General features: G+C 56.4%; 1 protein-coding gene across 3 annotated transcripts in view; it reads left to right on the top strand.

The window, feature by feature from the left end:
• Positions 1 to 21664, top strand: part of CAMKK1 (calcium/calmodulin dependent protein kinase kinase 1) — a 33250-nt gene extending 11586 nt beyond the window's left edge. The window contains exons 8-16 of one of the 3 annotated variants that reach the window (XM_039476730.2): positions 241 to 262; positions 1427 to 1515; positions 4955 to 5154; positions 7930 to 7983; positions 8710 to 8783; positions 11154 to 11241; positions 11462 to 11590; positions 15495 to 15598; positions 19647 to 21664. In XM_039476730.2, the coding sequence (XP_039332664.1) occupies positions 241 to 262; positions 1427 to 1515; positions 4955 to 5154; positions 7930 to 7983; positions 8710 to 8783; positions 11154 to 11241; positions 11462 to 11590; positions 15495 to 15598; positions 19647 to 19719 (833 nt within the window). In that variant the 3' untranslated portion in view covers positions 19720 to 21664. The other 2 variants (XM_074388370.1, XM_074388371.1) reach the window with 2 other exon arrangements.
• Positions 21665 to 22751: the final 1087 nt, after the last annotated feature.

Below are 22751 nucleotides of genomic sequence, written 5' to 3'. Positions count from 1 at the left end.
AAGGGCCCATGCTTCTGCTGCCGGCTCCCTTCTGGCAGCTGGCGATCAGATGAGGCAGGTCCATAGCAGGCCCCGCTCTCGTCCGTGTGTATTTGCTGTGATATCCCAGGACCCCCGGTCCGGTCCCTGCCTCAAGCACGCCTGCATGCCTGCCCCTCCTACCCTCCAGAACAGGCAGGGACCTTGGCGTCGGCTGCTTTGCCAGCCAGCTACACCTTACCTTCTTGTCTTTTCTTTCAGTGTTTGACCTCCTGAGAAAGGGGTGAGTTCCCCGTCCTGATCAGGCAGGTCAATTCTCATCCAGGCCTTCCTTCCTTTCCCTCCCTGTGTCCCTAGCCCAAGGGTCAGCTACCCCAGGAGAAATCAGAGACGGAGGCCCTGCCCTCGGGGGTAAATAGAGCAAGAAGGGAGTCAGTAAGGCTGAAATAGTCAAGGAGGCCTCTGGAAGAGGGGATGAGTTTTTAACCCAGGCTTTGAAGAACTGGGAAGATGAGAGAGGAGAGGGGAAGAAAGGCGTGGTTTTTGAGTAAAAGTAGAGAGGTGGGACTCAACTCTTACCTGTATTCAGATCACAGAGGGTTTTTCAGCTTTGCACAAGCCTGTGAATGGAGTGGGTGGGATTCCATTTGCTCCCGTTTATGAGAGGGAAAGCCGAGGACCAGAGAAGGTATGTGGCTTGCTCACGGTCACACAGCAAGTCACGGATGGAGCCTAGGGTTCCACAGGTCTGCGCTGTGCGGCTTTGCAGGGTATTTACAGAGCGGATGACATGGAATAGTGAGCTCAGGGCAGAGTGGACCGGGATCCTCACTGCCAAGGCCCGGATGCAGGCTGCGGCTTGGCGCTCTGCCACAGGGCAGCTTCCCACAGGCCAATTTGGGGAGAGGGGCAGGGAGTGATGTCCCTTTAAGACTTGGAGGCTTTCCAATGTTTTGACCTCTATCTAAAACAAGAAATGTATATTTATACTGCTATCCATATCTGTAACTGAAACCAAAGTTTTACAAAACAGCATATATCTTTACTACATGTGATATATTCTGATATATTCTATTTCTTTAGGGGGAAAAAAAGCCATTGCCACCCATTAAATTGATTTCACGATCCTCTGTTGGGTCGGGATCCATAGTTTGAAACACACTGCTCTAAATGGCGTCTTTGCAATTGTTCGATTACAGACAGTTAAGTACTTAGAAGAAGGAATATCAAGCCAGTCAGAAATTAAGATAAAGCTGATTTGAAATTATGATCTAAACGGAATATGTATGAGTGCATGCTTTAAATGTTTTATTATGTAGGAGAAAAAACTCCTATCTTGGGTTGGAGGGACCCACGTGAGCACAGGTTTCCCAGGATGTCCTGACCGCCTGAATGGTAGGGTCCCCTGATTGCGGCTGAATGCCCCTCCCCACATCCTTCTCCACAGGCCCGTCATGGAAGTGCCCTGCGACAAGCCCTTCTCGGAGGAGCAAGCTCGCCTCTACCTGCGGGACGTCATCCTGGGCCTCGAGTACTGTGAGTGCTGGGCTGCCTGCCCCCGGGGCTCAGGATGGGGGATCCAGGAGGCAGCAGAGCCCAGGCTGAGCAGGTGCTGAGCCGCTCCTGTCAGTCAGAGCTGGCCTGCCAATCAGCTTCAGTGGGGGTGGGGCATGCATGTGTGGGCGGGGCCAAAGGCTTCCATGGGGGGGGGAGGCTGGAGGCGGAGGGGGGGGAAGGGGGAGGGTGGGGCGATGGACTTCGCTGGACATGCGCCAGATCCATCGCAGGGTCTGGTCCTGTCCGTCTCAGTCCTGGGTGTTCTGTCTGTATCTTTCTTCTGCTGAGTTCTTAGCCTAGCTTAGCGTCGCCACGGGGCCTCAAGCGATATGGGAAGGGAGGGATTTATGTCCAGCTTCTGGGGGAGAGTCTGTCCTGGCCAGGGGCCAGGGCATGGTGGCAGAGCGGGTTTAACCATCAGGGGCCCTAGGCTGATGAGAGCTCAGGAGGATGATGTGAGCTTAGCCTCTGTCTCATTTCACTCATTTGCTGCATTCACTTGGCTGGGAGCATAGAGCCGACCTCACAGCCTAGTGGGAGGGACAGGAATCTAGGCAGGCAGATAATACAGGGGAGCCTGCAGGCTGTTGGAGTGCCCGGGGGTTGGGGAAGGCTCCCTGGAAGAGGCTACTTAGGACAAGGGTCCTGAAGGACGAGTAGAGTTCCCTGGTATTGAGGGGTGGGGGTAGGAGAGAGTGCACCAGGCATAGGCTCGCACTCTTGGAGTCTGGAGAGAAGTTCAGTCTGACTGAAGCCTCCAGCGGGCAGAGGACGGCCGTGGTTAGTGAAAGATGGTGCTGGAAACCCATTCCAGGCTGCAGCCTGAGGGCTGGGGAGCCTCCCCTGAGGTCTCTCAGGACTTCATCCTACCAGCGCTGTGAGGCCTGGAGAGCTTTGAGCAGGGGAGGAGCGTGATGGGATTTGCGCCTGAGAAAGCCCTGTCTGGCAGCTGTGTGGTGGCTGGATTGGAGGGTGTCATCAGAGGGTGAGAGGCAGCCAGCTGGCCAGGGAGGAGGCTGTGTCTGCAGCCCAAGTGACAGATGGTGAGGCCTGGATTAGGGCAGTGGCAGCGGGGTGAGGCCAGGAAGGAGGTAGGGTGGTCAGCATGGGGTGACTGGCGGGTCTGGGGAGGGGGATCCCCCGGACATCTAGGGTCCTGGCCTGGGTTGGGGAGCAGGGGAGATGCCCATCGCTAAAATCTTAGCTTGGGCCAGACGCGGTGGCTCGCGCCTGTAATCCCAGCACTTTGGGAGGCCAAGACAGGTGGATCACCTGAGGTCAAGGGTTTGAGACCAGCCTGGCCAACATGGTGAAAACCCAAACTCCATCTCTACTAAAAATACAAAAATTACCCAGGCGTGGTGGCAGGGGCCTGTAATCCCAGGTACTCGGGAGGCTGAGGCAGGAGAATCGCTTGGATTTGGGAGGTGGAGTTTGCCGTGAGCTGAGATTGCACCACTGCACTCCAACCTGGGTGAAAAGAGTGAAACTCCATTTCCAAATTAATTAATTAATTAATTAATTTAAAAATATAAAATAAAATTTTAGCTTGGTTTCTGAGGAGCATATTTTTTCCCTGGGGGAACAGGGTGGGGATCTGGCTGAGGTTTCACCTGCAGTGACGGAAACAGGCCTGTCTTTATCCTGCTCAGGCCTCTCCTGTGCCCTCAGATTTAGATTCTCTTTGCACATATGGGGAAACTGAGGCACACAGAAGTGAGGGCTTTGCAAAAAGTCCCTACCAAGGGCCTAGAGGCAGGGGATAGGAAGGGGACATTTTACTCCTGTTACGGTCGGCGACAGGCACAGTCCTGTATCAGCCTGGCTCCACCACTTCCTGTTCTAGGCCCTTCTTTCCAGCTGAAGTCCTGTGGTCTGCTGTCCCCTAGCCGCCACAGAGAAATGAGTTTATCTTCCCTGGTTCTTGGGTAAAGCCTCATCAGGACCCAGCTCATCACAGCGCAGGGCTTTCCTGGAGCAGAGCGGTTAGTGCCAGGGGCTGGCAGGTGGATGAACAGAGGCACAGGGCGCTGGAGACCTGCCTTGTGCTTCTGGCCCCAAGAAGGGAGAGTGGAGGCCGCCCTGACAGGGCCCGGGAGTCAGGGAGGCCCAGACCTGGCTCTCAGTTGATGCGAGTAGGGGCGGCGATGCAGGTGATGAGAAGCAGTTGGATCTGGGATAGATGAGAGAAGCTGGACTCACAGACCTCGCCCATGAATGGGGGGTGGAGTCTCAGAGGAGGAGCTGAGGATGATCCTGAGGGTTTTGGCCTTTCACAGAGTGAGAAGGACTGGGGAGCAGCAGGGCTTTTGTTTTGTTGTTTGTTTTTGTGGGTGGTAGGAGTTGCAGGCAGAGTCATCAAGGTCTGAATGAGACGCGTTACTGACTATAGTCAGATGCATAGGGACATATGTTGATGCCTAGCTGCCTAGCTGTCTAACGAGATGTCTCCTGGAAATCCATGTGGTTAAAGAACTTGGAGTTCAAGGGAGAGGCTGGCTTTTGAGATGAGGGCATGAGATCCATGGCCAAACATCTAGCCCCTGAACTGCTGTGGCCTGCTGGCTGTGCGTCAGATACCTTGTGTGTGACTGGCACATAGTAGGCCATCAAGAAAGTGCCACTGGCGCCCTCTCTGCCCCCAGAGGGGGCTGAGATCGTACCTCTGTAGGATAGCACAGTCTTACTATCCCTATAATCTTACTCTCCGTCCCAGCGGCCAGGGACATCGTTGACTCGACTGGGTGGGGATGGAACTGGGGAAAGGTTTCGGTGGGCTTTGGGCCTCCAGATAGCACTCACAGGGAAGGGGCCGGCTTGGCATGGTGGCTCATGCCTGGAATCCCAGCACTCTGGGAGGCTGAGGTGGGTGGATCACCTGAGGTCAGGAGTTCTAGACCAGCTTGGCCAACATGGTGAAACCCCGTCTCTACTAAAAATACAAAAATTATCCGGGCATGCTGGCTTATGCCTGGAATCCCAGCTACTTGGGAGGCTGAGACAGGAGAATTGCTTGATCCTGGGAGGCGGAGGTTGCAGTGAGCTGGAATGACACCATTGTACTCCAGCCTGGGCAATAGAGTGAGACTCTGTCTCAAAAAAAAAAAAAAAAAAAAAAAGAGTTCTTCTGCCCTAGTTTCCTGTGACCTGCCCACTCAGCAACAGGCACCTCATTTTTCATGGAAAGGGCAGGGAGGAGTCCAGACTCCTAAGGTTCCAGTCCTGGCTCTGCCGCTCACAGCCTGGGTTCAGTGTCCTCACCTGCATGGGGCGGATGGCCCTGACGTCCTCTTCCCGGTTCGTCACCAAGACGAAAGCATGCATAGGCTGGGGTGTCCCTGGCTGGGCGAGGACAGGCGTGGGCTCCCGGACAGCAGTGCCCAGGCCAGCACACAGATCAGGCCCCCTTTCTCTCCAGTGCACTGCCAGAAGATCGTCCACAGGGACATCAAGCCGTCCAACCTGCTCCTGGGGGACGATGGGCACGTGAAGATCGCCGACTTCGGCGTCAGCAACCAGTTTGAGGGGAACGATGCTCAGCTGTCCAGCACGGCGGGGACGCCGGCCTTCATGGCCCCCGAGGCCATTTCTGACTCCGGCCAGAGCTTCAGTGGGAAGGTGACTCTCAGGCCCCGGGCCAAGCTGGGGTTCAGGTGGAGGGGCCTGGTAGCTTGCTGCAGGGACCCCATTTCCCACCGGAGGGTGCCAGGGTCCTTGTGTCTAGGGAGTGACACAGTTGCCTCTTCTTGGAGCCTGATAAACTCCTCGCTTTTGGTCTCCTCCTGTTTTCCAGCAAAGCGGCCCCCAATCTCCCTTGCAGATATTTCCTGTCGGTTACTCTGTGCTGGGTTCTGGACCGGGCTGCAGAACAGGCAGAGCCAAAGAGAAGCCTGTTTCCTGCCCTCCAGTTGGTTTGGGGGGAAGTTGGAGGTCCCCCCGCCGATCTTGGACATGGCAGGGTTTGAACTGGCCCTTGAAGAATGGGGAGGATCTGAGCAGGACCTGGAGCCCAGAGAATAAACCAGAGAACAGAGGGGCACGGGGTGAGGGCAGAGGGTAGAGGGCCTGGCAGTCTGGGCTTTCTCCTAAGCCACAGAAACACAGGCAGAGTTGTCTGAACAAGAGGTTACACAGTCTGGCATAGTTTCTTGGGTACATGACTGTTTTCACTTGTTGGGTGCCAACCACCCCACCGCCAGGGAGGCTGTGGCCGAGTGGTGTTTGGACGCCTGTTGAGTGTCCAGGAAAGAGCTCAGGAGGCCGGGCACAGTGGCTCATGCCTGTAATCGGAGTGCTTTCGGAGGTAAAGGTGGGGCTCTTAAGGCTGGGAAGTTGAGATAAGCCTGGACAGCATAGCAAGACCCCACTTCCACAAAAAAAATTAGCCAGGCGTGGTGGTGCATGCCTGTAGTCCCAGTTACTCGGGAGGCGGAGGTGGGAGGACCACTCGTGTCCAGGAGCTGGGGGCTGCAGTGAGCTGTGATCGCGCCACTGCACTCCAGCCTGAGTGACTGACTGAGACCTTGTCTCGAAAAATGAAAGGAAAAAAGAGGTTGGGGATGTTGATAAAGACTTTTTGAAATGTTTTATTTTGATCTAATTCTACATTTATGGAAAAGCTGGAAGAACAGTACAAAGGAACCCCATACATCTTTTTACCCAGATTCACCAGTTGTTGACCTTTTGCCCCGTTTGCTCTCTTGTCATCTTTTTCTATTTATCTGTACTCATACTGCATCTTTCTGAGCCATTTGAAAGTTACGTGGAGGATGTTATGCCCTTTGATCACTAAACACTTCAGTGGCTGTTTCCTAAGAACAGGGACATTCTCTTACATAACCTCAGAACAGTGATCAAAATTAGGAAAGTCGTCATTGATAAGATTTAAATATAGGCCGGGCATGGTGGTTCACACCTGTAATCCCAGCCCTTTGGGAGGCCGAGGCCGGTGGATCACCTGAAGTCAGGAGTTCAAGATCAGCCTGGCCAACACGGCAAAACCCTGTCTCTACTAAAAAATACAAAAATTGGCCAGGCACGGTGGCTCATGAATGTAATCCCAGCACTTTGGGAGGCCTAGGCTGGCGGATCACAAGGTCAGGAATTCCAGACCAGCCGGGCCAATATGGTGAAACCCATCTCTACTAAAAATACAAAAAAAAAAAAAATAGCCGAGCATGGTGGTGCGTGCCTGTGGTCCCAGCTACTAGGGAGGCCGAGGCAGAAGAATCGCTTGAACCCAGGAGGCGGAGGTTGCAGTGAGCCAAGATCCGTCACTGCACTCCAGCCTGGTGACAAAGCGAGACTCCATCTCAAAAAAAATAAAAAATTAGCTGAGTGTGGTGGCGGACACCTGTAATTCCAGCTACTTAGGAGGCTGAGGCAGGAGAATTGCTTGAACCCAGGAGGCAGAGATTGCAGTGAGCCGAGATCGCGCCATTGCTCTCCAGCCTGGGTGACAGAGTGAGACTCCATCTGGAAAAAAAAATACATATATAATCCACAGACCTTATTTAAACGCTCTCTGTTGTCCTGATACTGTCCTTCGGAACTTTTTCTTTCTCGGGTCCAGGGACCCATCCTCCGTTCTCTTTGTTGTCCTTGGTGCCCTTTGATCTGGAGGAGCGCCTTGGCCTTCCTGTGCCTTTCCTGACCTTGCCATTTTGAAGAGAACAAGCCTGTTAGTTTGTAGAATGTTGTCAGTTTGCATTTGTCTGGTGTTCCCTGATTGGATTCAGATGATGCATCTGGGGCAGGAATATGTCAGTAGAGATTTGTGAATCACTCACGTAAGCGAGAGAGTGGATACCAGAAGAGGTGACGTCCCAGAGCAGGAGAAGGTAGAGAGAGCGCGTGTTGGAATCCAGGCCGTGGGGAAGCCCAGGGGTGCTTAGGAGCCGGGAGGAGTTGTTGCAGTGGCCGTGGGCAAGGGAGTGAGTGGGCAGGGCCTCTGTGTGGGCAGGGGCTGCTCGCAATACCAGGAAGAAGGTGGGTTGTTAGGAGAAGGGGTGACTCCTATAAGCCCGAGCTGGTTTATTGAGTAGAAGTTCCATATATACCGTCATTCCTGGGATGGGGTGTCACGTGGGAGCAGCTCATGTGACCCTGTGGCTGAAGGAGGTTTTGTACCTGTTGAGTTGGAAATGTACCTGGTTGAACCTGTCCCAAGGAGACCCAGAACCCCTGGAGGGTGGAGGCCCTGTTCTGGCTGGCTCTGTGTCCTCAGCAGTCAGCACATCACTCAGTGTGGAAGAGGCACCGGGGCGTGTTTGTTGAGTGAATACATGACAGGGGAAAGAGGTTCCCTGCAGGCCTCTCCTGCAGCCCACTGGAGCTGGGTGGGCAGAGGCAGCGGTGCCTGTTGGGCACTGATGTGGGCGTGTTTCTCTCCAGGCCTTGGACGTGTGGGCCTCCGGCGTCACGTTGTACTGCTTTGTCTATGGGAAGGTGAGTGCCGGGGATGCCAGCAGAGCTGGGGCAGGTCCAGTGAGGCGGGCATGGGTGACGGATGCAGGCCCTTCCTTTCTGTCCTTAAGCAAAGTGGCTTTTGAAAGGGCCCACCTGGCTCGGAGAAGCCTGAGAGAGAAGAGGCTTTTTCTGTCTTTCTCCCATCCCCTGTGGAGGGATTCGAGGGAAGGGGTCCCAGGACGGCAGGCACCCAAGGGGAGGTGCTGATGGTGTTGCCACCTCCCCAGCCAGAGTGCTCCCGTCCCTCTGTCCCTTGATGCCATTCATTCATTGAGCCACACATTCACTCTGTTGCTCATTCGTTCAACCAATTGTCCTTCACTCCTACCCTGGCTGAGTTGGAATGCTGGGGACACCCAGTGCTAGTGTGACCGAAATCCCGGCCTGCAGGTGCTCCTGCTCCAGTGACCGCACCAAGGGGCAGGCGGGAATTTCAGTGGCCCTGGGAGCGGAGGCCTGGCTGCAGGTGGCTGTCATGGCGGTGCATGCACCAGCCTCATCATTCCCCGTGACTCATTCATTCAGTCAACACTTGTGGCACGTTTGCAGTGTGCCAGGCCCCGAGCAAATGAATTGAGGTCCTTCTCATGTCATCGGGAACCCAGAGCTGCCCCTGCCCCAGCCCCACCAAGGGGTGGGGGCTGGTCCCCTGGCACGCGTCAAGGCCCCGGGCCCACCTCCTTCGTCTCCCTCTCCACCCTGCAGTGCCCATTCATCGACGATTACATCCTGGCGCTCCACAGGAAGATCAAGAATGAGCCCGTGGTGTTTCCGGAGGAGTGAGTTGTCCACCCAGGGGACCAAGGGGGCTACCACCCACCCCTGGTGTCTGGGTTTTAGCAGAGCTTTTGCCCTTTGAGGACCCCAGCCTCAGATAGGAAGGTGGCGATGTGGTTCCCTGGGAGGGACCCCTGAAACGATGGAGGGGTGGGACTCTGGAGCCAAGGGTCTCCAAGACACCACTGTATGGATGGGAGCCCTGAGTTCCAGCGTTGGCCCGGGATGACCACAACATCGCTCCCTCCACTCCTTCATCGCAGGCCTGCCCGGGGTCAGTGGCACCACCCACCCAGCCCCTGGACTCCAGGGGAACTTCTCCTTCCCCTACTCAGGGTCAGGGAGCTTCGGGATGCTAGCGCACCCCCCATTTCACAGATGGAAAAGGGGATGCTCTGGAGGAGAGCTGTCAGGGGCTGGGGCTCAAACCACCTTCCTCCCAGCTCTTCCATTGTGACGGAGGTCTGGCCCGGCAGGCAGCCTGGAAGGCCTCCTGCTCCTGCGTGGTTCACCTCCTGATGGAGGAGCCTGAGCGCCCTGTCTCCTCTTCAGGAGTGCATTTCAGGAGGGAAATGGAGGCCGGACGCGGTGGCTCACACCTGTAATCCCAGCACTTTGGGAGGCTGAGGCAGGTGGATCACCTGAGGTCAGGAGTTCGAGACCAGCCTGGCCAACATGGCAAAACCCTGTCTCTACTAAGAATACAAAAATTAGCCAGGCGTGGTGGCACGTTTCTGTAGTCCGTTATTCAGGAGGCTGAGGCACGAGAATTACTTGAACCTGGGAGGCAGAGGTTGCAGTGAGCTGAGATTGCACCACTGCACTCCAGCCTGGGAGACAGAGTGAAACTCTGTTTCCCAAAAAATACGGAAACTGAATGGACTTTGTCCTCAGTGACACCTGCTCCTTTCCTGTGTGGTCCCCAGGCCTCCTTGAGTCCTCCTCTTCCCTGTCTCTGGGCGCTGTTGCCACCTGCACCCTGTGCCTCATTCGGGGCTCAGGCTTCTCTCAGACTTGTCTCACCACTCTCCACCCTGGTCTCCCTGCAACTGGCCTCCCTCCAGTCCAGCCAACACAGGCAGGGGCAGCCCTGGTACACAAGGCACAACGCTCCTGCCCGCACACCTGCCCGCATCTCCTGCCCGCACACCTGCCCGCGTCTCCTGCCCTCACACCTGCCTGCGTCTCCTACCCGCATCTCCTGCCCTCACACCTGCCCGCGTCTCCTGCCCACACACCTGCCCGCGTCTCCTGTCCGCATCTCCTGCCCACACACCTGCCCGCACACCTGCCCTCACACCTGCCCACATCTCCTGCCTGCACACCTGCCCTCACACCTGCCCACGCCTCCTGCCCACACACTTGCCTCCACACCTGCCCACATCTCCTGCCTCCACACCTGCCTGCATCTCCTGCCTCCACATCTGCCCACACACCTGCCCGCACACCTGCCTCCACACCTGCCTGAATCTCCTGCCTCCACACCTGCCTGAATCTCCTGCCTCCACACCTGCCTGAACACCTGCCCACACACCTGCCCGCATCTCCTGCTTGAAGTTTGTCTGGGGCTTCTCCGAGTCTGCAGGATGGAGGCCATGCCCTGGCCCTAGTGTTCAAGCATTTCGGATTCTGCCACCCGCTTATCTAGGGTATCACTCCCTTTCCCAAGCACCAGCCAGCTGGCTTCCGTCCCTTTCCTCCTCATCCTTTGATTGGCTTCCCTCCTGACCTCCACAGTGGTACCTGGGTACCTCTCTTCCTTCTCTGCCCCCTGCCAGGGATGTTTTTCTCCCTGGCACAGGAATTTTAAAAGAGATGAAGCATCTAAGATAATAGGAGGAACCGAAGCCAACAGTCCTGAGAGTGGCTTCTGCTCCCTAGACCTGGAAGGATGGTCTCCCCAAGACCATTGGTGGCAAAGAAGCCTGGGGTCTGGGCAGAGAGAGTTCAGGCTGAGGGGGCACTGAGGGGGCTGCTCCCCCACCCCTGAGTCTCCCGTCTCTGCCTACCCTCTTCTGTGGCACTGTGCCAGCCTCCTAACCTCTGTGGGCCTCTGCTTCCTCCTCTGAAATGAGAGAGGATCTTCCCTGGGTGTAGAAAAGGATGAGGTGGTGAGTGGAACCAAAGGCCCTGAGGTCCCATGAAGTGACTCCTCACCATTTTGCCACCCAGTGGGGTGTCCAGTGTGCATGGAAGTCTGTTTGTGCCCCTGTCCTGGAAGGAGACGTTTCCTCCTGCTCAGGAAAGGCTTTCCGAGCACTTGTCATATGAACTCAGTCTTCCTGTCCAAGGGACGAGGGTTTGGGGAGGAGAGATGGACAGGAAGGGTCCCCATCAGCACGCCCACCCTCTCCTTCCAACGCCCTCTCCAGGCCCAAGATCAGCGAGGAGCTCAAGGACCTAATCCTGAAGATGCTGGACAAGAATCCCGAGACGAGGATTGGGGTGCCGGACATCAAGGTCGGGGACTGGAGTTCCTGGGCTGGGCTGGGACACAGGAAGGGGGCGTCAGTTTCCCCTTCTGGAGAGCTCTATACCGGGATGCATGTGGGTGCGGTTTGGGTCTGTGGACTTCCCATCCTTCCAGGTGATTCTGGTAAAAGGCCTGGAGTCCTTTGCTGATTGAGTGTCTGCCTGTGGCCTGACCTCTCCTCTCTCCCTGCCCTCTCGGCCCCTACAGTTGCACCCTTGGGTGACCAAGAATGGGGAGGAGCCCCTGCCCTCGGAGGAGGAGCACTGCAGCGTGGTGGAGGTGACGGAGGAGGAGGTGAAGAACTCCGTCAGGCTCATCCCCAGCTGGACCACTGTGGTAAGAGGGCTAGGTGGATGCTGCCTTGTCCTGGAAGCCCTCGGGGGCCTGAGCCTTGCTATATGCCTAGTCCTCAGGGGGCATAGAGGCCTCCCTGGCCAGCCAGCTGTGATCCGGGCCACTGGAAATGCCATTCTGCTGGAGGCCCATGGAGGAGGAGGTCTTGTGGCGGGGAGACCGGGGGGCTTGGTGGGGAGAGTGACGGATTTAAAGAAATACCGGGCACAGTGGCTCACACCTGTAATCCTAGCACTTTGGAATCACCTGAGGTCAGGAGTTCGAGGCCAGCCTGGCTAACATGGTGAAACCCCGTCTCTACTAAAAATACAAAAAAATTAACCGGGTGTGGTGGCAGGCACCTGTAATCCCAGCTGCTCAGGAGGCTGAGGCAGGAGAATCGCTTGAACCCGGGAGGCGGAGGTTGCAATGAGCTGAGATCACACCATTGCACTCCAGCCTGGGCAACAGAAGGAGACCCCACCTCAAAAAAGAAAAAGAAAAAGAAAAAGAAATAGCCTTTGCTGAATGGCGGTAGTCACCATGACTGGATAAAGCGTTTCCTTCCTTCCAGGCAGTTACTGAACCCCATTCTCCATGCACTGCTCGAGGTGCTGAGGACACCACAGGGGTACAGCCTGGGCGGCCTTCGGATTGGAGCCCAAGTGTCAGTTAGACAGAGCCCGCATCCCCCCCAGCGCCTGAGTGTCAGTTAGACGGTGCCTGCATCTCCTGCAGAACCCGCATGTCAGTTAGACGGTGCCTGCATCTCCTGCAGAACCCGCATGTCAGTTAGACGGTGCCTGCATCTCCTGCAGAACCCGCATGTCAGTTAGACGGTGCCTGCATCTCCTGCAGAACCCGCATGTCAGTTAGACCGTGCCTGCATCTCCTGCAGAACCCGCATGTCAGTTAGATGGTGCCTGCATCTCCTGCAGAGCCTGAGTGTCACAGTCTGCATCCCTGTAGAGCCCGTGTGTCAGTTAGGCAGCACCTGCATCTGCCGCAGAGCCTGTCAGTTAGACAGAGCCTGCATTCCCCCCAGAGCCTGAGTGTCAGTTAGATGGCGCCTGTATCCTGCAGAGCTTGTGTGTCAGACAGTGACTGTATCTCCCTCAGAGCCTACGTGTCAGTTAGAGAGAGATTGCGTCCCCCCCCAGAGCCTGAGTGTCAGTTAGACAGCGCCTGTATCTCCCTCAGAGCTTACGTGTCAGGTAGAGAGAGCCTGCATCCCCCCTAGAGCTGAGTGTCAGTTAGACGGCGCCTGTATCCTGCAGAGCTTGTGTGTCAGTTAGACAGTGCCGGTATCTCCCTGAGAGCCTTCGTGTCAGTTAGACAGAGCCTGTATCTCCCTCAGAGCCTGAGTGTCAGTTAGACAGAGACTGCATCCTTCCCAGAGCCTGAGTGTCAGTTGGACAGAGACTGCATCCTTCCCAGAGCCTGAGTGTCAGTTAGACAGCGCCTGTATCTCCCTCAGAGCCTGAGTGTCAGTTAGACAGAGCCTGCATCCTTCCCAGAGCCTGAGTGTCAGTTAGACAGAGCCTGCATCCTTCCCAGAGCCTGAGTGTCAGTTAGACAGAGCCTGCATCCTTCCCAGAGCCTGAGTGTCAGTTAGACAGAGCCTGCATCCTTCCCAGAGCCTGAGTGTCAGTTAGACAGAGCCTGCATCCCCCCCAGAGCCTGGGTGTCAGTTAGACAGAGCCTGCATCCTCCCCACAGCCTGAGTGTCAGTCAGACGGAGCCTGCATCTCCTGCAGAGCCTGCATCTCCCCCAGCGCCCTTGAGTCAGAGCAGCCTTCGGGCCTGCTCCTGTTTCAGCTTTGCTCCTCTTCCTCTGCTCGGCTTCCATATTAGCACTTGGAAGTGATTCATGTTGTCCCTGGTGGCCATCAGGGCCACTGAGAGTCCTGCCCTGCCCCTGCCTGAGAGTGAGTCAGGGCAAGCACAAGGCCAGGAACGAGGGCCAGGGAAGCTGTTGCTGTGGGTGGGGCCTTTATCCCCACCCCCATCACCCCCCCTGCAGGGTCCTGGCCCAGCTAGGACCAGCTGGCTGAATCCCTGCCCCGTGTGCTTACTTGGCTCTCTGGGGTCCCTGGAGCCAGGCAGCTCCCACAGAGTCCCCATGGCCACATCCCTGGTCTTAGCCAGCATCGCTTCTCCCCGAGACACTGGAAGAGCCTCTCATATTGTCCTCTGCTTCTACTCTCGCTCCTGTACCCCCGTTAATGCTCAACTCAGCAGCCAGCACGGTCCTGGTGGTGCGAGTGTCACCTCTCGGCTCAGAGCCTGCTTCTCACTCCGACTCCCTCAGAGTCGGACCCCCAGCCTGCCCTCCCTAACCCTGTTTTTCTGCGGGGCTCCTCCAGTGTCCCCCGTCATGCACTCAGCTCTGGCCATGTGCCACGGAAGGGGCTGCCGAGAGCCTTTAGCGTTCACTTCCCTCTGCCTGGGGAGTGCCGCTCCAGTCGGCCCCAGGATGCGCTGCCCCTCTTCCTTCAGCTTTGAGGGAAAAGCGAGCCTTCCTGCCCCTGTAGCTTCCCTCCTGTGTCATTCATCACCATTCCCTGGTTTTGTTTTTTCCTTTCCACTTGCTAACATAGATATTTTATTGATTTGTCGTCTTTACTTCTTGCCTGTCCTCCCAACTAGAATACAAGCTATATGATGGCCAGGCGCCCTGGCTCACGCCTGTAATCCCAGCACTTTGGGAGGCCAAGGCAGGCAGATCACCTGAGGTCAGGAGTTCGAGACCAGCCTGGCCAACATGGTAAAACCCTGTCTCTACCAAAAATACAAAAAATTAGCCTGATGTGGTGATGGGCTCCTGTAATCTCAGCTACTCAGGAGGCTGAGGCAGAAGGATCCTTTGAACCTTAGAGGCGGAGGTTGCAGTGACCTGAGAGCACATCACTGCACTCCAGCCTGGGTGACAGTGAAACTCCTTCACACACACAGAAAAAGAAAGCTATGGCCAGGTGCAGTGGCTCACGCCTGTAATCCCAGCACTTTGGGAGGCCAAGGTGGGCAGATCACAAAGTCAGGAGATTGAGACCATCCTGGCCAACAAAGTGAAACCCTGTCTCTACTGGGGGGAAAAAAAAAAAAAAAAAAAAAGCCAGGTGTTGTGACACGCACCTGTAGTCCCAGCTACCCAGGAGGCTGGGGCAAGAGAATCACCTGAACCCAGGAGGTGGAGGTTGCAGTGAGCCAAGATCGAGCCACTGCATTGCAGCCTGGAGAGAGAGTGAGACTCTGTTTAAAAAAAAAAAAGAAAGAAAGCTACATGAGGGCTAGACGTTTGGCCTCCATGCGGCCCCGGTGCCTAGCGCAGCGTCCAGCATCGGTAGGCAGCCAGTGGTGAGCAGTGTTGCCGGGATGGGTGCAGACACGTGAGTGAGGGTAGGACTGGCCAGAGTGCCGCTGGCTCTGCTTGTGCGTGAGTCGGCGTGTCTGCGGGCAGGGCGTGGCACTGTCCTTGTCACGGAGCAGGGACACAGGCAGAGAGCCAGGCTGTGGCGGTGCTCCCCTCGCGGCATCCCCATGAGCTCGGCCATCGTGCGGCTCAGCTGCTTCTCGGTCCGCGGTGGGAAGGTGGGACGGATGGCATGGCCTCTCCACCGTGCACCTTACCACCATAGGGAGAAGGTGTTTTCCAATGGACTCCCACTTCCAGCCCTGGCCGCCCCACCCTCAGCCTGGCCTGCCGACCCTTCGTGGGCCAGCCCCGGCCCCTCCTCACTCAGCAGCGGCCCCTGCCATCCCGGGAACTGGTCGCCAGCCGCCGGCCCTCTGTGCCCTCGCCCCTGCCGTTCTGTGCTCTGCTGATTGAAATGGGGGCAGGAATCAGAGCGGAGCTGCGTGTCGGGGAGCCGGGGCCCTCCCTCTCACGCCGCCGTGTCCTCCCCAGATCCTGGTGAAGTCCATGCTGAGGAAGCGTTCCTTTGGGAACCCGTTTGAACCCCAAGCGCGGAGGGAAGAGCGCTCCATGTCTGCTCCAGGGAACCTACTGCTGTAAGTACTGGTGGGCCGAGGCCTCGGGTGCTCCCTGGAGGGCAGTGGGGAGGACGGAGTCCCGTCCTCCCGCTCTCACAGGTGCTGGGCTGAGGCCAGAGCCTGGGGACGTGGCAAGGTCTCGGAGTTGGCCCCGTTTGCATCTCTGTCCCCAAGGTTAGTCGGGGCTAAAGGGACCTTCGGGGCCCAGCCCCTGCTGCACCCCTGGGGCCAGCATCCCGCCCTCACACAGTCCCCCTCCATGGACAGGAAGACCCTTCTTCCATCAACCTCGATGTCACACATTCCCATGGAGTCCAGCCCCTCTGGGGCTTCAAATCTGCAGCCCCCTCAGCCCTTGGCAGCCTGGCAGAGGTTTGCAGACAGGCTGATGTGAGCTCCCTGTAGGAGGCTGGCGGGCTGTTGAAGAGGCGCCGGCCCCTCTGCCTGACCTTGGGGAGCGCTGGCTGCTGTCCTGAGTGGCCCAGGCTGCCTGCACCATCGCTGGGGCTACATGCCTTGTAAGTGCTTGTCCAGTGAGTAAGCGGGGACAGGCTGGCCAGCGGACCGCAAGAGAGGAACCCCCATTTGCTGAGGGCTCCCCACAGTGGACCACGCCTGTGGGTTCACCACCTCCTAGGACGGGTCAGAAAAGCAGCTCCCCAAACCTGTGCGCCTCGGCCTCAGCCATTCCACCTCCGTCCACTGTAATCAAAGCCGGTCTGGGATGCTAGTAAGGCACGGTGGAGTTTGTACAGAGACCCGCAGAGAGAAACCCGCCAGGGGGTCCTGAACCACAGCGTGGTCCTGGGACCACCACTGCCTTCCTCTGGCGCGGGAGAGAAGCTCCGGGGAAGGGGCTGGCGGGAGGCGTTTGCCCCATGCCAGCCCGCTCTGTGTGGAAGGCACACTCCCCAGAGGGGTGAGTCCCTGCGCTGCCCAGGAACCCTGGCTTCCAGAGTGGAGCGCTGTCTCCAGGCCTGTCCGGGACTACCACATTTGTTTCCCGTGAGGTCTCCCTCTCGTAGGTGGGCTCTTCAGAAGCGTCGGGCCCCCTCATAGAGGCCAGGCTGGCATCTGCTCCTGCTGGACTTTGCTCGCACTCAGAGAGAGGCCCGCCGTGAGGTGTGGAGCCTAGGAGGGGCCCGGAGGTCCCACCTGCAGTTTCCCGACATCTCCTGAGCGAGGTGGTTGGGTTGGGGGCGGATTCTCTGAGCTTATGTAGGAAGGTGGGCCCCTAATGCTGGGACTGTGCTTAGTGGCAGGGGGCGGGGGGGCATATATAATTTGACATCCAAATGGGGACATTTTTGATAGTCAAAGAGGAAGCCATTAATAATTAGGCTAGCACGGTGGCTTATGCCTATAATCCCAGCACTTTGGGAGGCCAAGGCAGGATTGCTTGAGGCCCGGAGTTCATGACCAGCCTGGGCAACAAAGCAAGACCCCATATCTAAAAATAAAAAGTGAAAAATTAGCTGCATGTGATCGTGCACACTGTTAGTCTTACCTACCTGGGAGGCTGAGTGGGGAGGATTGCTCGAGTCTGGGAGGTGGAGGTTGCAGTGAGCTGAGATTGCACCACTGTACTCCAGCCTGGGTGACAGAGCCAGGCCCTGTCTCAAAAAAAAAAAAAAAAAAAAAGTAATTATGACAGGACAGGTGGAATCAGGCCTGTGTTAGCAAACCTGGAGACCTGGTCCCTCTGACTCAGACCCTGTGATCCAGCACCCCCTAGTGGCAGGTGAAGCCAGACACAGGATAAAGATACAGGGCCGGGCGCGGTGGCTCAAGCCTGTAATCCCAGCACTTTGGGAGGCCGAGGCGGGTGGATCACGAGGTCAAGAGATCCAGACCATCCTGGTCAACATGGTGAAACCCCGTCTCTACTAAAAATACAAAAAATTAGCTGGGCATGGTGGTGCGTGCCTGCAATCCCGGCTACTTAGGAGGCTGAGGCAGGAGAATTGCCTGAACCCAGGAGGCGGAGGTTGCGGTGAGCCGAGATTGCGCCATTGCACTCCAGCCTGGGTAACAAGAGCGAAACTCCGTCTCAAAAAAAAAAAAAAAAAAAAAAAAGATACATTTAGTGTCTAGGTCAGGTGTCCCCAAACTACGGCCCGAGGCATGCAGCCCCCTGAGGCCATTTATCCGGCCCCCCACCGCACTTCAGGAAGGGGCACCTCTTTCATTGGTGGTCAGTGAGAGGAGCACAGTATGTGGCAGCCCTCCAACGATCTGAGGGACAGTGAACTGGCCCCCTGTGTAAAAAGTTTGGGGATGCCTGGTCTAGGTTGTATCTAGCAAACACTGACAAGATACTTTCCAGCTATAAAATTTTACACCCTGTGACCCAAGTTTAATTAAGAGTAGAGCTTTTTTGCCGGGCGCGGTGGCTCAAGCCTGTAATCCCAGCACTTTGGGAGGCCGAGGCGGGCGGATCACAAGGTCAAGAGATCGAGACCGTCCTGGTCAACATTGTGAAACCCCGTCTCTACTAAAAAATACAAAACATTAGCTGGGCATGATGGCGCGTGCCTGTAATCCCAGCTACTCAGGAGGCTGAGGCAGGAGAATTGCCTGAACCCAGGAGGTGGAGGTTGTGGTGAGCTGAGATTGTGCCATTGCACTCCAGCCTGGGTAACAAAAGCGAAACTTCATCTGAAAAAAAGAGTAGAGCTTTTTTTTTTTTTTTTTTTAAATAGAAATGGAGTCTTGCCATGTTACCCAGGCTGCACTTGAACTCCTGGCCTCAAGGAATTTGCCCACCTCGGCCTCCCAAAGTGCTGGGATTACAGGCATGAGCCACCACACCTGGCCTCCAGGTTTAACTTTGAAAGCAGGTTTTACCTCATCATCAAGTCCCAATATTTATCCTTGATAGATGTGTTTTGTTTTTGAGATGGTGTTTCGCTCTTGCTGCCCAAGCTGGAGTGTAAAGGCGTGACCTTGGCTCACTGCAACCTCTGCCTTCTGCGTTCAAGTGATTCTCCTCCCTCAGCCTCCCTAGTAGCTGGGATTACAGGCACCCACCATCATGCCAGCTAATTTTTGTATTTTTAGAAGAGACAGGTTTCACCATGTTGTCCAGGCTGGTCTTGAACTCCTGACCTCAGGCGATCCATCCGTCTCAACCTCCCAAAGTGCTGGGATTGCAGGCATGAGCCACTATACCGGCCATAGACTGTTTTTTATACTTTGGGATAATTGTAGAAACTCTATGGTAGAGTTAAATGGGGTTGGTCCTTTTTAGAGGTCTCAAAACCCATTTATTGGTTCTTTTAAAAAGATACATTTTAGGAGGAAAATTAGCAATCTGTTGAAATGTAACAGAATCCCACGACTGATAGATGGACTCTGTCCTGTGAACACGGCAAAGAAAAATGCAAAGTGAAGGTCCCTCTACCCAGATCTGCTGGGGGTTGACTGAGGTGGACACAGAAGGCCCTCAGGCCGGCATGGTCACGCCTATAATCCCAGCACATTAGGAGGCCCAGGTGGGTGGATCACTTGAGCCCAGGAGTTTGAGACCAGCCTGAGCAACCTAGTGAAACCCTGTCTCTATTAAAATATACAAAACTCAGCTGGGTGTGGTGATGCATGCCTGTAGTTTTAGCTACTCAGGAGGCTGAGGTGGGAGGATCGCTTGAGCCTGGGAGGTGGAGGTTGCAACGAGCCGAGATCGTGCCACTGCACTCCAGCCTGCGAGAGAGAGCGAGACTCCATCCCAAAACAACAAAGTCACACACACACACACACACACGCACACACACACACAGCCCTTGGCTGGGCTGATAGGAGGAGGATGTAGGGAAGTTGGCTGGCTCAGACCGTGAGAGGCTCCAGAGGCTGTGCTGGGAGGTTTAGACTTACTTCATCTCTGGGCAATGGGGAGCCACCAAGGGGTTGTGGGCTGAGGCTGGGGGCAGGGAGACCGGCAGGGAGCAGCTGCTGTGATAGAGGGAGGCTGAGCATGGGGGAGCCACTGAAGGGGGATTTGAGAGCCTTTGGGATTCAGAGGCCATCTTCTGACCCGGAGGTCCCTCCATCCCTGGTGTCCCCTGAACAGGAAAGAAGGGTGTGGCGAAGGGGGCAAGAGCCCAGAGCTCCCCGGCGTCCAGGAAGACGAGGCTGCCTCCTGAGCCCCTGCATGCGCCCAGGGCCACCCGGCAGCACCTCATCCCGCGCCTCCAGAGGCCCATCGCCCTCATGCCACAGCCGCCCCCTCGGGCAGGGGGCCAGGGACTGCGCCCCTCCCCCGCCCCTCCCCCCATCGTGCTGCATGACCTCCACGCACGCACGTCCAGGGACAGGACTGGAATGTATGTCATTTGGGGTCTTGGGGCAGCGCTCCCATGAGGCCTTCCTCCTCCTCTGGCTGTCCTTGGGCTGACCCATTCTGTGGGGAAACCAGGCACCCACGGAGCTTTAGAAAGCCCACCAGGCTGGTTAGCATGGCCCAGGGCATGAGGCAGAGACAGGAGACCAATGGTACCCAGTGTTGCCAGGATGGATGGAGACACTCGATGAGGGAAGGCAGGTGGAGGCCTGGCTTACTGCAACCGAAGAGACCTCCCGCTGGGCCGGGCCGGCCTGGCTCAGCTGCCACAGGCATACGGTGGGGGGGGACGCTGCCCACCTTGGGGTGGTGGTGCCAGGGCCGTGGTCTACTCAGACACTGGTGTGGGGGCTCGGAGCCCGCACCGGGGAGAGGGCCAGCGCTGGAGAATTCAGGTTCCTTTTGAGTTGTCGTTTACTTTTGTTTTTAACCTGGGGGTTCGGGGAGGAGGCCTGCTAGGGAGCATCTCACGAGCGTTCCTCCAGCTCTGCTAGCTCCCAGCGCACCCACCGTGTTGTGGCAGCCAAGCGGACGGAACTAACTTTCCTGGACTGTGTTTCACATTCGGCATTATCTGGAAAGTGGGCTGAAGGGAATCAGGCTCTGAGCAGAGGACCGGAGCAGAAGCGCCGTGTTGTCCCGGCCCACCTCCCTCCCTTGATGGCTCCCAGACCGGAGACTGCAGAAGACACCGGGGCCGGCTTTGACCAAGGGCCGGGACTCGACAGGCCTGTGGGCTTGCACATGCTGAAATAACTGGAACCCAGTCTCTGTCCTACGCTGGCTCACCCATCTATCTGGCCCCAAGAGCTGCGTTCACAGCCCTGCCGTGAAGGACAAGCTGTTGGAGGGATCGCTGGACACACATCCTGGAGGGGTGTGCGCGCCAGCCAGTGGCCTCTGCGGCAAGGACGTCACCCTGAGGACATCAGCAGTCAGGCTGCTCAGAGCGGGGGTGCTGGAGCGCGCCAGCAGGCACAGGTCTTCCAGAGCAGGCTTCACCTTCTCTCTGGGATCAGCGTCCGGCTGGCCGGCTTGGTATTTGCTGACCAAATGCCCATAGAGGTTGACCCCCACAGGGAGATCACCCAGGACTCGGACATTGCCCTGGTAACGTGGGCTGGACAAGGGCTTGTGGGCGCAGGTGTGGGTTTCCTACGGGAGGAGGGCTTGTTTGGAGAAGGGAGGCTGGCTGGGGGAGAAGCCGGCTCCCGCTGTGTCACCGCGCCTGTGGGTGTATGTCGCCTCACGCCCACGCATGTGCGTGCCCCTCTGCCGCACGCAACGCACCCGCATGCCTCGCGCCGTCCCATGCATCCGTAATGCCGTTTACGCGTCTGTTTCAGGCTGGGAGCAGAATGCAGCCCGTTGTCAGTGGGTCCGCGTTTCCTGGCTCGTCTGTGCTGAGGCAGTGTGGCCCAGGGCTTAGAACGTCATTGGTACTGTTTAGAAGAACACTTTTATAGAGTTCACGGAGTGAGTGAAGAGCCAGCCACTGAGTCACAGGGGTTTCTGGAGCATCTCTGTGAGCATCTGGTTTCCGGGGACCTCACCAATCGGACCCACCCTTGGAAAGCTCGGGGGTGGGCCCAGTTGGGATGGTCACCCCGCCACGGAGGGTTTTGGTTGGCATCATTTTTGAGGGTAGCACAAGCAATGAGCAAACTCCGTAAGAGTGTTTTAAAAATTAACTTCCCAGGAAGTGAGTTAAAAACAATAAAAGCCCTTTCTTGAGTTAAAAAACAAAAGGCTTGAGTGTACATTTTCTGTATCTGGATATGTGCTCTTTCTCAGCAGCTGGAGCAGCACTTTATTCTGGAAGCGTCTGAGGCACCCTAAGTCCCTAGCAGGACAGTGGTGAGAGAAGAGGGTAGGGAAGGGCTGGCTCAGCGGGTGACGGGGCTGCAGTCCAGAAAACAGCTGAGGCTCCTGGGTGGTCCGTGGCCGCTCCTTGGGAAGAACTCCCTATTTCTCAGAGGCTCAGGAGGCCAAGTTCTGGGCCAGGTGGGAGCCAGAGCCGTTTCCCTTGGGGCCGAGGTGCCTGTGGTGTTACGGGAGTTCCTGTGACACCAGTCCTCTGTCCTCCCATCCCCATTTAGCCTTGGACACTGGTACAGACTTGAGGACCCTGCACCTCTTTTCCCATGGTATGGCTCTCCAGGGCAGTGATGAAAAGAGTCATCATCGAGCTCAGACAGCCCGGAGCTCGAATCCAAGCTTTGCTACTTAAAAATTGTGTGACCGGCCAGGCACAGTGGTTCACACCTTAATCTCAGCACTTTGGAAGGCCGAGGTGGGCAAATCACCTGAGGTCAGGGGTTCAAGACCAGCCCGGCCAACATGGTAAAACCCCGTCTCTAATAAAAATACAAAAATTAGCCAGGCGTGGTGGCGCATGCCTGTAATCCCAGCTGCTTGGGAGGCTGAGGCAGGAGAATCATTTGAGCCTGGGAGGCAGAAGTTGCAGTGAGCTGAGACTTTTCCATTGCACTTCAGCCTAGGCAACAGAGTGAGACTCCTTTAAAAAAAAAGAAAGAAAGAAAGAAAAATTGTGTGACCTTTGGCAAGTCATTGGAGGAGCCCTGGTTCCCTTGTTGGTATAATGGGAATACTCCTGTGGGTTGTTTTGTTTTGTTTTGTTTTTTCGGAGACTCGCTCTGTTGCCCAGGCTGGAGTGCAATGGCGAGATCTTGGCTCACTGCAACGTCCGCCTCTTGGGTTCAAGCGATTCTCCTGCCTCAGCCTCTTGAATAGCTGGGACTACAGGCACGCGCCACCACACCTGTCTTTTTTTTGTATTTTTAGTTGAGATGGAGTTTCACCATGTTAGCCAGG

The sequence above is a fragment of the Saimiri boliviensis genome, chromosome 17 (assembly GCF_048565385.1).
Source record: "Saimiri boliviensis isolate mSaiBol1 chromosome 17, mSaiBol1.pri, whole genome shotgun sequence".
Classification (NCBI taxonomy): Eukaryota; Metazoa; Chordata; class Mammalia; order Primates; family Cebidae; genus Saimiri; species Saimiri boliviensis.
This window is presented reverse-complemented; position numbering and strand designations above follow the sequence as displayed.